Source organism: Xenopus laevis, chromosome 3L (genome assembly GCF_017654675.1).
Source record: "Xenopus laevis strain J_2021 chromosome 3L, Xenopus_laevis_v10.1, whole genome shotgun sequence".
Taxonomy (NCBI): domain Eukaryota; kingdom Metazoa; phylum Chordata; class Amphibia; order Anura; family Pipidae; genus Xenopus; species Xenopus laevis.
Window position 1 is genome coordinate 83,789,118 of NC_054375.1, and position 13,715 is coordinate 83,802,832.

Consider the following 13,715-nt stretch of genomic DNA (forward strand, 5'->3'; position numbering starts at 1 on the left):
CTTTGGTACATTGCCCATGTACTTTGCATGAAAGATCTTGTTCTTCTTTGTGTAAAAATAGCCTATGTTCTTTAACCATTCTTCCATCGTAAGGTTCTTAAACATCAATATATTTGTTTATAGGAGGCAATACCTCTCTAAGGATAGATAAATGTATAATAGTATAACAAAAAAAGCCTTGCATGTTGACTTGGAATTGAATAAGTTCTAAGGAATTAATCTTTTTCCTGTCTTTATTGTTATATACAATTTTTTTCAGGCAAGCAGTCAGCACAGTGGGCACTCGATGATGTCCTGATTGGAATGAATGACAGTTCTCGGAATGCTTTCCAGGATAAATTTGATGGATCAGTTGATTTGCAAGCAAACTGGTACAGGATACAAGGTGGTCAAGTTGATGTTGACTGCTTATCTATGGATACAGCCCTTTTATTTAATGAGAATATAGGTATGTATTGAGAATACAGTGATGACAAGGTAGCTTGCAAAATAAATGAAAAAGTAAAAATAAAAAATGGAAGGAATGTGTATTGTACTGTAAATATTTACTGAGATGCATTTAAGTGCACTGAAGGAGTCATGTGCTTTTCAGGTAAACCTCGTTATGCAGAAACCTGGGATTTCCATGTGATGGCTTCCAGTTCTCTACAATTTGATTTGAACATGGGATGCAGTAAGCAGCTTAGTAATTCCCATGTAGTTCAGCTGCAGTTCTCTGTAAATAATGGAAGAGATTGGCATCAGGTTACTGAAGAATGTATTCCTCCAAGCATTGGGTGCTTGCATTATACAGAGAGTTCTGTGTACTCATCAGAAAGATTCCAGACCTGGAAAAGAGTTACAATCTACCTGCCCTCTGCTACAGTGTAAGTATCAGATCTTTTGTGTCATGTGCTTCTGAAACATTTAGATGCTGCTTAGTAAAAAAAATCCAAATTCCCTTTTCCTTTCTAGCCCTTTCTCAGCCAGTGCTTAGCCCTCCCCCTGACTTGAAACAAGGTTATAGATACTTAAATGAGAATTAAGAAAAGCTATTACCTACTACAATAGATAGTCCCCCCCCCCGCATAGTTCATTAGCCCTGAAAGTGCAGCAGAGCTCATGGGCGCCATCTTCCAGATCTTCGGTCTTCCTCGGGTCCTCTTCCTTCCCTTCGGCAATTCATGGCACTTTTGACGCATGCACGGTTGCTGAGAACTGTAGCGCCAAACTAAGCTGGGGGGGGAGCTGGGAGGGTACTATTTAGGGTAATGGAGTGTGGGAAATAATGTAGTGCGTACTACAAAAAAGTTAGGTTGGACTTGATTTGCAAAATAATACATGCAAGAATTCCACTTGACTTCTGGGGGAAAATGCTGCATTATGAATAAAATGTTGCATTTAAGTGTAGCCCACTTCTGCTACCGCAGGAACTCTAGCACTGATTTTCTTCCTTGTGGCGCTACAGGAATCCTCTGCTACAGGGGAGAGCAGGTAGATTATAATTTGGAGTGCGTCCACCTAAGGTCAGAACAGACTGGGCAGTGATACCCCTCCATGGGAACTTCCCTGATCCGCAACCACACACACAGATAACGGTTGATTGGTTTATTTGCAGGACATTGTACCTGTGATACGTACAGCCTGCCAGCCAGGAACAATTTTACATAATATTTCAGGTACATAATACTTCAGGTACTGCTGAAGGGGGGGTCCCACTTATGTGACAGTTTCTTCAGAGTCCTGAGAAGGACTCCCTTACGCTTTCAGTGCCCTGAGAAATGCCCTGACAAGGGCCCCTTTCCTTCTGCACCTTAAATATAGTGTGTTTTTTTGCCACTGGGGTTCCCTACTCTCATTTGACACACAATAATATTTGGGACCTTGTATCACTTTGCTTTCATGACAATGCTTCTCTCACACTTCCTGTGCAGCACTTGCAGCAGCAACTTCCTGTCGGCTCACAGGGGTTGCACAGAAGAGAGACAAGTATACATAGCTTTCCTACATAACTATATGAGATATCACAGGTCCTATTGATAGTTGCCTTCTTTACTTGCTGTGTTGATTTTTACTTGCACTATTTTCTCCCAATTAAACCTAGATATTTTTTTTATTTTCCTGCAGGTCCCCAAGGACAAGGTTCAGATGGATTCAGTATAATTATGGTGCAGGGGCTGATTCCTGGGCCATTGATAATGTTGTGCTTTCTTCAGGGTGTCCATGGATGTGTTCAGGCCATGGAATTTGTGATTCTGGTCACTGTGTGTAAGTAAAAAGTGTTGTACTGTAGGAATTTGGCTAGCACTTTTGAATTGCCCCATTAAGAATTCATTAAAAACAAATGAAAATTAAAATAAATCGGCTTATTTAAAGTTAATATTTGCATTCTGTATCAGTAGCAATCTTCACTTTATATATGAATACAGGTGTGACAGGGGTTTTGGAGGTCCTTACTGTGTCCCTATCAACCCTCTACCTTCAATCCTGAAGGATGACTTTAATGGAAATTTGCATCCTGACCTCTGGCCAGAAGTTTACGGAGGAGAAAAGGGAAATCTGAATGGAGAAACCATTAAATCTGGAACAGCTCTCATCTTTAAAGGGGTTAGATCTATATTTTTTCTATTTTAAAATAATCAGTGCAGGGTGTGTAGATATCTCTCATTCAAGGAATTATGGGTAAAGAGAAATGTGCAGTACAAAAGATACAAACACTCCTTCCAGAGCGTCTGACATAATCAGTCAAAACACGAATATTGTATAATTTACCCCTTTTTTTCTCCAAATATTTTTTGTCCATATTTGGTGGTTATGTCACATAAAACGTCTGAGGTAAATACTGAATAGGTAATCTCGGGAAACCCCTTTCCAGCTACAGTCAGGTGATCCCAATGGGGGCAAAAAAGTGGGAGTTTTAACTTTGAAGTAAGTTGCAGGTAATCCTGAATCCTGAAACCTGAATTTTGTCTTGGTTATCAGCAGATGTCTAGATGTATGATTTTCAGGTACTGTTTAGGACTCCCCCTAACTTATAAAAGTATTGTAAATACAGTATATACAATACATAATGGTTATATTTATATTGCAACAGTAACTGAGGGTTGTTTTTCATTTTCAGGATGGACTCAGAATGCTTATGTCTAGAGATCTTGACTGCACACATACATTGTATATTCAGTTTTCATTGAAGTTCATTACTAAAGGTATGTCTTCAACAGTTAAACATTATGGCACTTGAACATTTATTTCAACAGCTCTACTATAACTGTAATTTTTGTTATCCATATAGCCATTGTTATCCATTGGTGCTAGCTTAATGAGGCTAAATGTGTGGTAATATGAGTTGCACATAAACACAAATATACATGTTCTAACCAGTTTAAAGAGTTATGGGTTCTCTAGAAAACTGATGAAACGCATATATATATATATATATATATATATATATATATATATATATATATATATATATATATATATATATATATATATATATACACAAAAACTGTGAAAAGATTAAATAACCCCTGATGAGGAGGTAGACTTGTCAATGTTTGTGATCATGTTTAGTAGCAGTTGGTAGTTTAAGAAAAATGAATGAAAATGCATTGTTCCATTATTTTTGAACAAGGCTGTAAAATCTCGAATGTTTTAAAAATCTAAAAAAAAAATAGATTGTTTATATGCTGTAGATACAATTCCCATTGACTTCTATAGGGTTGTAGTTTTGTTTTTTGTTTTTTAATATTTTTATTTGTTAATCAAAATTCAAGCTTGAAAAAAAGCAAACTTAAATATATTTGAGATAAAAAAAAATTCTCAATGTTTTTCTAATCATGGACCTAAAAATTGATAAATCACCCCCCCCCTTAGTGCATCAGCATTCTTCTGTCTTAACATTCATGTACATGATATATATTTTTTTTTTGCTGTATAGATAACAAAAATGACACTTTGTAGTCACACCCTTAAATATCACACACATTTTAACAAAAATAGGCCAGTCATGCAAATATAATTGCTACATCAATGGATAACGGGCATATTAACCTTAGACATGTTAGTATAATCACTAAAAAAATGGATAATGGGCCTTATAACTCTAGATGTGCCTGTATAATTACTACAAAAATTGCCAATGAGCAGTCCATTAACCCCAGACAAGCCAGTAAGATCACTGAAAATGGCCAATGAGCACTTCAAATTCGGAAAGGTATGCTCACCTCACAGTTACAACCACTGATACTCTGAAATCTAGCCACTTTCTAATAAGCCACACCACTTATTCAGAAGTACCTTGCCAAAATATACAGCTGTGAGGTATGCTTCTGGCTGGTCGATCAGACCCCTACAGAAGTGGAGGTTCATTGTATTATCAGGTTGGTGAATGATCCCAGTATATCTGTTGATGTAAGTCACTGGCCATCCAAGAATTTCCTTTCAGCTTTTGTGCAGGCCACACACACACACGCACAATGTTTCTTTATCTTGACTTGACAGTGAAAAAGATGAACTGGATGCTTAATGTGTGGCCAGCTAAAGACAATTATTTTCTGATGATCCGTTCCCTCTGTCTCTGGAAAACTTAATAAAAGTTAAAACGATAAATGTATTTTTTAGTATTTACTGTATGTAAAATTACAGGTGCATCAAACAATAGAAAAATGTGAGTCAATCTGCATATTGTAATCTTTCATTTACTTGTAGCATTATTCTTTCACAAACAGTATGACAAACTGCTGTTTCTTCTGCAGGTACCCCAGAGAGGTCACATTCTATTCTCCTTCAGTACTCAATTAGTGGGGGAATAACCTGGCACCTCATGGATGAATTTTATTTCACCCAAACCACAGATGTACTGTTTGTCAATGTTCCTCTGCCACACACTGCTCAGACCAATGCAACTCGCTTTCGTCTCTGGCAACCTTATCACAATGGTAAAGCATTTATATACAATATAGAAATCCTTATTTGTTAATATTGCTGCTTTTCTAGGAACTACTCTGATTAAAGCAATTGTTCAGTGTAAAAATAAAAACTGGGTAAATAGATAGGCTGTGCAAAATAAAACATGTTTGTAATATAGTTAGTTAGGCAAAAATGTAATGTATAAAGGCTGGAGTGACTGGATGTCTAACATAATAGAACAGAACACTACTTGCTGCTTTTCAGCTCTCTTGGTTTACACCGACTGGTTATCATGGTTACCAGGCAGTAACCAATCAGAGACTTGAGGGGAGGCCACATGGGTCATATCTGTTGCTTTTGAATCTGAGCTGAATGCTGAGGATCAATTACAAACTCACTGAACAGAAATGTACCATGTGGCCCCACTTCAAGTCACTGACTAACTCAGAGTTATAGAGCTGCAAAGCAGGAAGTAGTGTTCTGGCTATTATGTTAAGACATCCAGTCACTCCAACTTTATACATTACATTTTTTACTAACTAACTATATTAGAAACATTTTTTATTTCGCACAGCCTATCTGTATACCCAGTTTTTATTTTTACACTGAACTGTTCCTTTAAAGACATAGCACCATAAGGCGAGGAAGGTCAGAAAACTTGACGCTGGGTAAGGGCTGTAAGCCCATCTCATTCACCTCTCCTGTTTTTTGATTCCCATACTAACTGAAGAGCCAGAATTAGAGGCTGGTTGATGAGCAGGGAAGGGGTGATGGAGGGAGTGTTTGCATAGGGCACCATTACCTTTTTAGCCAGGCACTGACTAACTGCCTGATGCAGGATGCAAGAAAAGAAAAGAGATGGGGGAAATATGGGGAATTCACAAGAGAAGTTAGCCTGCAATTGGAATTAAAGTGAAGTAAAATGTAATTCACAAATGGTTTAGCTCAAGTTTCAGATTTTTTTCACCTTATGCCACCACTTTCTTAAAATTGTTAAGAGCAATGAGTTAATTATTATACAATTTTCAAAAGATCATTAGTTCGTATGGTATTGTTAGTATCAGCTTCTCTCCCTTTCATTGATTTTCTGCTCTCTTTAAAATGTTAAGGAAAAAAAGATGAAGTTTGGATTATCGAAGACTTTGTGATTGATGGAAATAATATGGCCAATCCTGCCATCCTTCTGGATACATTTGACTTTGGTCCCATTGAAGAGAACTGGTTCTTCTATCCAGGCGGAAACATTGCTTTGTATTGTCCATACACTTCAAAAGGATCACCGTGAGTATGATTTTTTGTTTGTGCGCTAGCTGACCACCAAGTTCATAAACATATTATATTATTTGTTACCTGCGCCCAGGCAGATAATATATTTTTGTGTGAGTTCTCCTGCTTTGGAATGTTTCGCATATTCAGAGAGAAAGGTCTAAATATGTGACCAAAATAGATATATAGATATATGGCTATATATATATATATATATATATATATATATATATATATATATATATATATAGGTGAGAAAGAAGAATAAGGACCGCACTAGCTCACCGTTTTCCCACGATTCAGGTGCTCAGTCTCACAGTGTCCCCACTGTGGAAGCAGCAAAGATACGAAGAAGCAGACGGCAGACGGCACTTCTGAAATGGGGTTTATTGGAGTAACTGCTGATGACACCTTACGCGTTTCGGGAGTTATCCCTTAATCATAGGTAAGCCTATGATTAAGGGATAACTCCCGAAACGCGTAAGGTGTCATCAGCAGTTACTCCTATATATATATATATATATATATATATATTGCTTCAATGAGACTCGTGTTTATCACTAATTGTAAAGTGTGTTCATGACATACTTTACATAGTAACATAGTAACATAGTAAGTAAGGTTGAAAAAAGACACATGTCCATCGAGTTCAACCTTTTTTTTTTTTTTTTTTTATTAACTACCTATCTGCCAGTTGATCCAGAGGAAGGCAAAAAACCCATCTGAAGCCTCTCCAATTTGCCTTAGAGGGGGAAAAATTCCTTCCTGACTCCAAAATGGCAATCGGACTAGTTCCTGGATCAACTTGGACTATGAGCTATTTCCCATAACCCTGTATTCCCTTACTTGCTAAAAAGCCATCCAACCCCTTCTTAAAGCTATCTAATGTATCAGCCTGTACAACTGATTCAGGGAGAGAATTCCACATCTTCACAGCTCTCACTGTAAAAAACCCCTTCCGAATATTTAGGCGGAACCTCTTTTCTTCTAATCGGAATGGGTGACCTCGTGTCAGCTGGAAAGACCTACTGGTAAATAAAGCATTAGAGAGATTATTATATGATCCCCTTATATATTTATACATAGTCATCATATCACCCCTTAAGCGCCTCTTCTCCAGCGTGAACATCCCCAATTTGGCCAGTCTTTCCTCATAGCTAAGATTTTCAATACCTTTTACCAGCTTAGTTGCCCTTCTCTGTACCCTCTCTAATACAATAATGTCCTGTTTAAGTGATGGAGACCAAAACTGTACGGCATATTCTAGATGGGGCCTTACAAGTGCTCTATACAGTGGAAGAATGACCCCCTCCTCCCTTGACTCTATGCCCCTTTTAATACAGCTCAAGACCTTATTTGCCCTTGATGCTGCTGACTGGCATTGCTTGCTACAGCCAAGTTTATCATCTACAAGGACTCCAAGGTCCTTTTCCATAATGGATTTGCCTAGTGCAGTCCCATTAAGGGTATAAGTGGCTTGGTTTACTTTAACCATCAGGCACTACTTATACTGGTACTGAGAGAGATAAACACATCTCTTCACATCACCTTTATTACACTATTAGCCTCCTTATACAATGTAATTGTTTTGCAGATGTTTAGGGTTTGCAGGTTTGCATAAGAATAAATGACTGTCTGTTCCTTAGGGAGGAAGATTCAGCAATGGTGTTTGTTTCTAATGAAATTGGAGAACATTCTATCACTACAAGAGATCTAGATGTGGATGAGAACACCATCATTCAATTTGAGGTTAGAATATGGTCCCACTTCATTAAAATAACAAAAAGGAATTGGCACATTTTTTAGGTCTCGTTTAAACACAGGTTGGAATATACACTTCAGGGCGGGGGTATCCCAAAATACATACACCAACAAAGCTGAACAAATTGGTCTGTCCTGGAAAGTTTAAAAACAAATGCATAAATATACAGTGAACAGGCCAGTGGGCTGTTTTTTCATGTTCTGTTTAAAAGAGCATGCATAAGGTAAATGTATTAATATTTTAATTACTTGTAATTTAATTCATTGTAATAATATTAATTGTATAAATATCATTAAATGCTGTACCTCAGCTTCAACCAGATGCTGTATAGAAGGGTAGTGGAGGGGAAGTTCATACCAATAAATATGACCGCATTCATTTGTAAAATGAACAAATCTACATGTTTTATGCATATGCGTATTTTTGGTTTTAGAAAATATTACCTTAAATTATATACTGCTTCCTTCATCTTTAGCCATCTTGTAACTAAGCATAAGGTTGTCATCCTTGTACTTTCTTGTCTTTGGCTTATAGTTTCTTGTAATATTTTTCCCTGCATGTGGAAATAAATGGAATTTCTGATGTGTCATTATTTTTTTCAATAACTGTGTTTCCTTTGGAATAGATTAATGTGGGGTGTACAACTGACAGCTCTTCTGCTGATCCTGTGAAACTGGAGTTCTCAAGGGATTTTGGTGCAACATGGCACTTACTTCTCCCTTTGTGCTACAGTAGCAGCAGCCACATCAATTCTCTGTGTTCCACTGAACATCACCCAAGTAGCACTTACTATGCAGGGACTACACAAGGATGGAGGCGGGAAGTCATCAACTTTGGAAAACTGCGTTTATGTGGGTAAGTAGTATATCGTACTTGGCTTCACACATGCAGAGCTACAAAATATAAAAGAATCTGGTACATACTAGACATTTTATACATTTAATATAAACAGTGAGGCATTACATACCACAGTGTAATATCACTGTAGCTCTTGTTATGTCTGTCTTGGCCCCGTAGTGGTTGATTAAACTATGATTTCCTGTCACCATTGTATACACATGAGAATGCATAAACAGTATCCATAAGAGCTATGGGTATCTGAGCTTATCTAAGTATCTATTTTTTCTAGATCAATCAGATTCCGGTGGTACCAAGGATTTTATCCCACCACTATGCAGCCTGTGACATGGGCCATTGATAATATTTATATTGGTCCTCAATGTGAAGAGATGTGTAATGGACATGGAAGTTGTATCAATGGAACAAAGTGTATCTGTGACCCAGGCTACTCTGGTCCCACATGTAAAGTGAGCACTAAAAACCCAGACTTTCTCAAGGATGATTTTGAGGGTAAGGTTTTCTTGGCTTAGTACAAATACTGGCTGTAGTAATTTGTGATGTGCAGAGGATTTAAATTGGGAGTTTCAGATGTGTGATCATTACCTTGGGAACTATGCTCTGCTATATCAAAAAGCTAAATTATAAGTGATTTTACTTATTTTCATGAAACTAACCAATTGGCTTCTCTATGAAAAAAATGAATAATGTACAAACTATATTAACAACTCTTTTTAAAATGCTGAATGTGAATTTTCTATGAAATGCTGATTACTCTAACAGTATGACTACTCCCTTATTCCTTTGCAGCCATAGGAGATTTGATCTTCAGTAGTGTTTAATATGTGCCAGTTGTTTAATGTGCATATCAGATGCTGCAGGGGAGCCATGCCACCTATCAACATGTTTAAGCCTTAACTATAGCACAAGATTAGGACAAGAAATTGTTCCACTTTTTGGATTGGCGTTAAGACACTGTTCCAAATACATAAGTCCCAGGGGGGAGCTGGGAACTCTAGTTTAAAAACATCTTAATGTGATAAATGCAACTTAAATCCCATTTGCCTGCTCAAAAGTTGGCATCTGGTTGGTCAGATTGTTGTATTTATTCTATAATATATCTGGATCAGATTAATTGATACACAGAATTAAAGAACATTGAATACTGTTTAGGTTACACTGAATGACACATATGCAGTCTACATTAATGATGACCACCTATAACAATGACTAACAGGAAACATGTTTTCAAATTGTAAAATTGTAATTTTCTTCGTCTCTCTATTTCTTTCTGGTCCACAAAGGTTCAAAAAAATAGTTCCTTATGGATCATCCACCCCTCTTTGCTCTTGATATATGGTACTGCAACAGCCTTTTAGATTACCAGCCTTTCATGGGCAGATCCCCTATTTTGACAATAATAAGATAAATATAACTTTAAGAAGAAGATCATACTTATATAGATTAAAAAGAGGAAAACTTTATACCATTCTTTATACCGCAGGAATATACCCTAATTCTACTCTCTGTTCAAAGACTGAACCAGTGCTGCTTATTTATTGGTTTAACTTTATTGCTGTCTTAAATCTATCCAGGTCAGTTAGAATCAGACAGATTTCTGCTGGTGAGTGGTGGAAAAACATCCAGGAAATGTGGCATCCTCTCAAGTGGGAACAACCTGTTTTTCAATGAAGAAGGTTTACGAATGCTGATGACCCGGGATTTAGATCTATCTTTGGCACGGTAAAAATGCAGAATATTTATATAGAAAGTAGTTTTGCTTATAAACTTATGTAACCTCTTAGATTTTAGAAGGCATGCTATAATCTCACAATTTCTCTGTCACGGTCGGCACCCTAAATTCAGAACCAGTGCTAAGCACCCTGTCCTCAGCTCTTGCTTCCGCCTTTAACAGCTGCCTTTCACCTCAGCAGGAGCCCTCGGCTAATCAGATGCTGCCAGGTCTTATTAAGAGAGGTGCCAAGCGAAAGGTTCTGAACGAGCAAAGGGGCACGACGGAAATGCAAAGTCTTTTGGGCAGAAGGTCGCGGTACAAGGCGTAGACAGAAAGCGTAGTCAGATCAGGCCGAGTCGGGACAGGCAGAGTGCAAACCAAGAGATCAATCAGAGGGGATAAGGTTACAGGAGAGTCAATTACCAGGCAGGGCCAGGATTCCAGAAGTCAGGATAGTCAAAAACAGTCAGGGGTCACAACAGATAATCAGAATCAGAAGCTTTAACAGCACAAGAGCACCAGGAACTTCCTTTTATAGAGGTTGAATTTCGCGCCAATGCGCGCTGGCGTCATCACGCCAGAGCGCCTGCACTTATGAAACTTGCAGAGGTGCGCCGCGTGCGCCCTAAGGAACCGGCACCTGATGGAAGGAAGACCGGCGGGCGTCCTCGCCGAGAGCACGGCGGGCGTCCCTGCCGGCCACTAGTCCACCAGGGTGAGTAATCCTCACATTCTCTTTTCAAAAAGTTTACTTTTCTTTATAAAGCTCCAATGAATTTTGCAGCACTATTTTAGGTAGAATATAAACAATTTGACAAACAGAAGCAAACCAATTACACACAGTGGGACAATTATAAATAAACAAGGACATGTGGGTCTATAGTCACTGTTATATCTGAATACGTCTGTCAGTGTACTAAAAGGGGACTTTAAGTACTTTTCAAATTAAACATGAAACTTAAATTCTTTTTTTTAATTAAAACAACCACACTTGTTATAAACGCGTTAAAAAGTCTAAGCTGTCAATTATATATTGCAAGCCCCTCCTCTGTGCCTCAGGCATAGGGAAAAGCAATTACTTTTCGTTTAAATTAAGCTTTTTCTAGATGTAAATGCACACATTCCTCTCCCTCCTCACCATCTAATTTTGTAGCCAGTCTATGGGCATGGGCATTAGGTTCCCCATTCTGGCATATAAACTAGATTTTGGTGCATGATGCAAAGTTTCCCCTAAGTTTCCAGTAAATGGCATCAGCCGGATTGATGTCATTGTGAATTTCAAGACTAAGGGATGCACATTTTACCTGAGATACCTTCCGTTCCGACATGATGAATCTAATCGCAGGCGTCACGTCGGATGCGCCGAATCTAATTTAATACAATATCTTTTATATTTTTTAATGTACAAATCTATCTTAGTCATCTGTAGATTGAGAAACATACAGTATATAATGTCTTGCTGACTTTAGAGATTCAACCCACTTTGTAAAAAAAACTAAGAAATAGATTTTTAGGGTACAGATTTTACATTTTACTTGTAGACAATAAAGTTATACAAATATGTAATACTCTTGCCTTTGTACCTTTATACCTTTAGATTTGTACAGTTCTTTATGCGCCTAGGATGTGGCAAAGCAGTTCCAGATCCCAGGAGCCAACCTGTCCTTCTGCAGTTTTCATTAGATGGTGGACTTTCATGGAGTATTTTACAGGAGTTCCACTTCAGTAATTCCAGTAATGTGGGCCGATACATCGCTCTGGAAATCCCTCTAAAGGCCCGCTCCCCATCTACTCGTCTGCGGTGGTGGCAGCCATCTGAGAATGGACATTTCTATAGCCCATGGGTCATTGATCAAGTAAGAAACAATAAAATTAAATCAGTCAATTTGTTGTGTTCCTAGGATAGTCATTGGATGAGAAACCTAAAACTATTAAGGGGGAATGTAATTAAAAGTCTCAAGCCTTATTTAAAATGGCATCTTTGCGAATGTTTAGCACTGCTTGCAATGTAAAATCAATCGCTGGCGAATATTACATTGCATATAATTGCTGCAAATGTTTGGTCGCAAACTTTGCAAGGAAGTAGTAATCAGTCAAAAATTAAGCAAAAATGGTTGCTAAGGTTCATAAGCGTCTTTGCGCAGGTTTTTTGCCCTAGTGAAACATATTATATTCCCCCCATTAGTAGCAGAAACCCATCAAACACCTCCAATAAAGAATTCACTTAGAAGTAATATAATACTGAATCTTTTTACTTTTACATTTGAGATTACATTTTTTATCAATTATTAATCTCTATAACCAAGTTTACCAAGAATAGGCTAGAAAATTATGTTTTGGGCTTTACCAGCCCAAGGCAACCACAAACCTTTAGTGCCTCCAGAGATGCTCCTAGTAGCTCCCAGATACATGGGTCCATGCATATGTATGGGTGTGTGTGTGTATAAATAACCTCAAAATACTTTTGTGAAATTATGAAAGCACTATTCTGTTTTTGCAGATTCTCATTGGTGGAAATGTTTCTGGAAACACTGTTATTGAAGATGATTTTTCCAGTCTGGATAACAGAAAGTGGCTTCTCCACCCAGGAGGCACAAAAATGGCTGTGTGTGGATCTAGTGGAGATGCCCTTGTATTTATTGAGAAGGCAAGCACTCGTTATGTTGTGACCACGGACATTGCAGTAAACGAGGATTCCTTCTTGCAGATTGACTTTGCAGCTTCATGCTCAGTAACTGATTCTTGTTATGGTAAGGTTATCGGGTACTGAAATATAAGCTTTACAAATATGGGGGGAATGTAATCTGAAGCAGTTTTCAGTGTTGATAGGACTTTTGTGGAGGCAATTAAGAAACTGCAAATGCCTGATTGCCATAAACTTTAACCCAATGAGGTTACTGTATTGATAAATTAATATACTGTAACCAAAATAAGAAGCCCACTTACCATCCCTCAGCTACAGCTGAAGGCTTCTCAGTGGATTGGTGATTTGTTTGCATGAATGTATATTAAAATGTGACTTTACTCTCAATTCAGGTTTTGCCTTGTTTAGTGCAAGGAATACCAAACACCATAGACATTTCCTAATTAAAACAATAGGCAAAAAGTTTCTTCAGCACCAGCTCTATTAATTTAAAAATATAATGAAAAGGGTGGTATAAGGTTGGTCCCTGGTTGGTAAACATTATTCTAGGTACCAATATTTGTAAGAGGGCACAAGTAAAG

General features: G+C 37.8%; 1 protein-coding gene across 3 annotated transcripts in view; it reads left to right on the forward strand.

Annotated features, from left to right (window-relative positions):
- reln.L (reelin L homeolog) overlaps positions 1–13,715 on the forward strand; it is a 206,685-nt gene that overhangs the window by 156,496 nt on the left and 36,474 nt on the right. For all 3 annotated transcript variants that reach the window (XM_018252669.2, XM_018252671.2, XM_018252670.2), the window contains exons 33-45: positions 260–448; positions 593–866; positions 2,107–2,247; positions 2,409–2,586; positions 3,101–3,185; positions 4,737–4,919; positions 6,000–6,171; positions 7,803–7,905; positions 8,544–8,773; positions 9,048–9,268; positions 10,351–10,498; positions 12,088–12,346; positions 12,991–13,240. In XM_018252669.2, the coding sequence (XP_018108158.1) occupies positions 260–448; positions 593–866; positions 2,107–2,247; positions 2,409–2,586; positions 3,101–3,185; positions 4,737–4,919; positions 6,000–6,171; positions 7,803–7,905; positions 8,544–8,773; positions 9,048–9,268; positions 10,351–10,498; positions 12,088–12,346; positions 12,991–13,240 (2,433 nt within the window). The remainder of the gene's footprint in view (positions 1–259; positions 449–592; positions 867–2,106; positions 2,248–2,408; positions 2,587–3,100; positions 3,186–4,736; positions 4,920–5,999; positions 6,172–7,802; positions 7,906–8,543; positions 8,774–9,047; positions 9,269–10,350; positions 10,499–12,087; positions 12,347–12,990; positions 13,241–13,715) is intronic.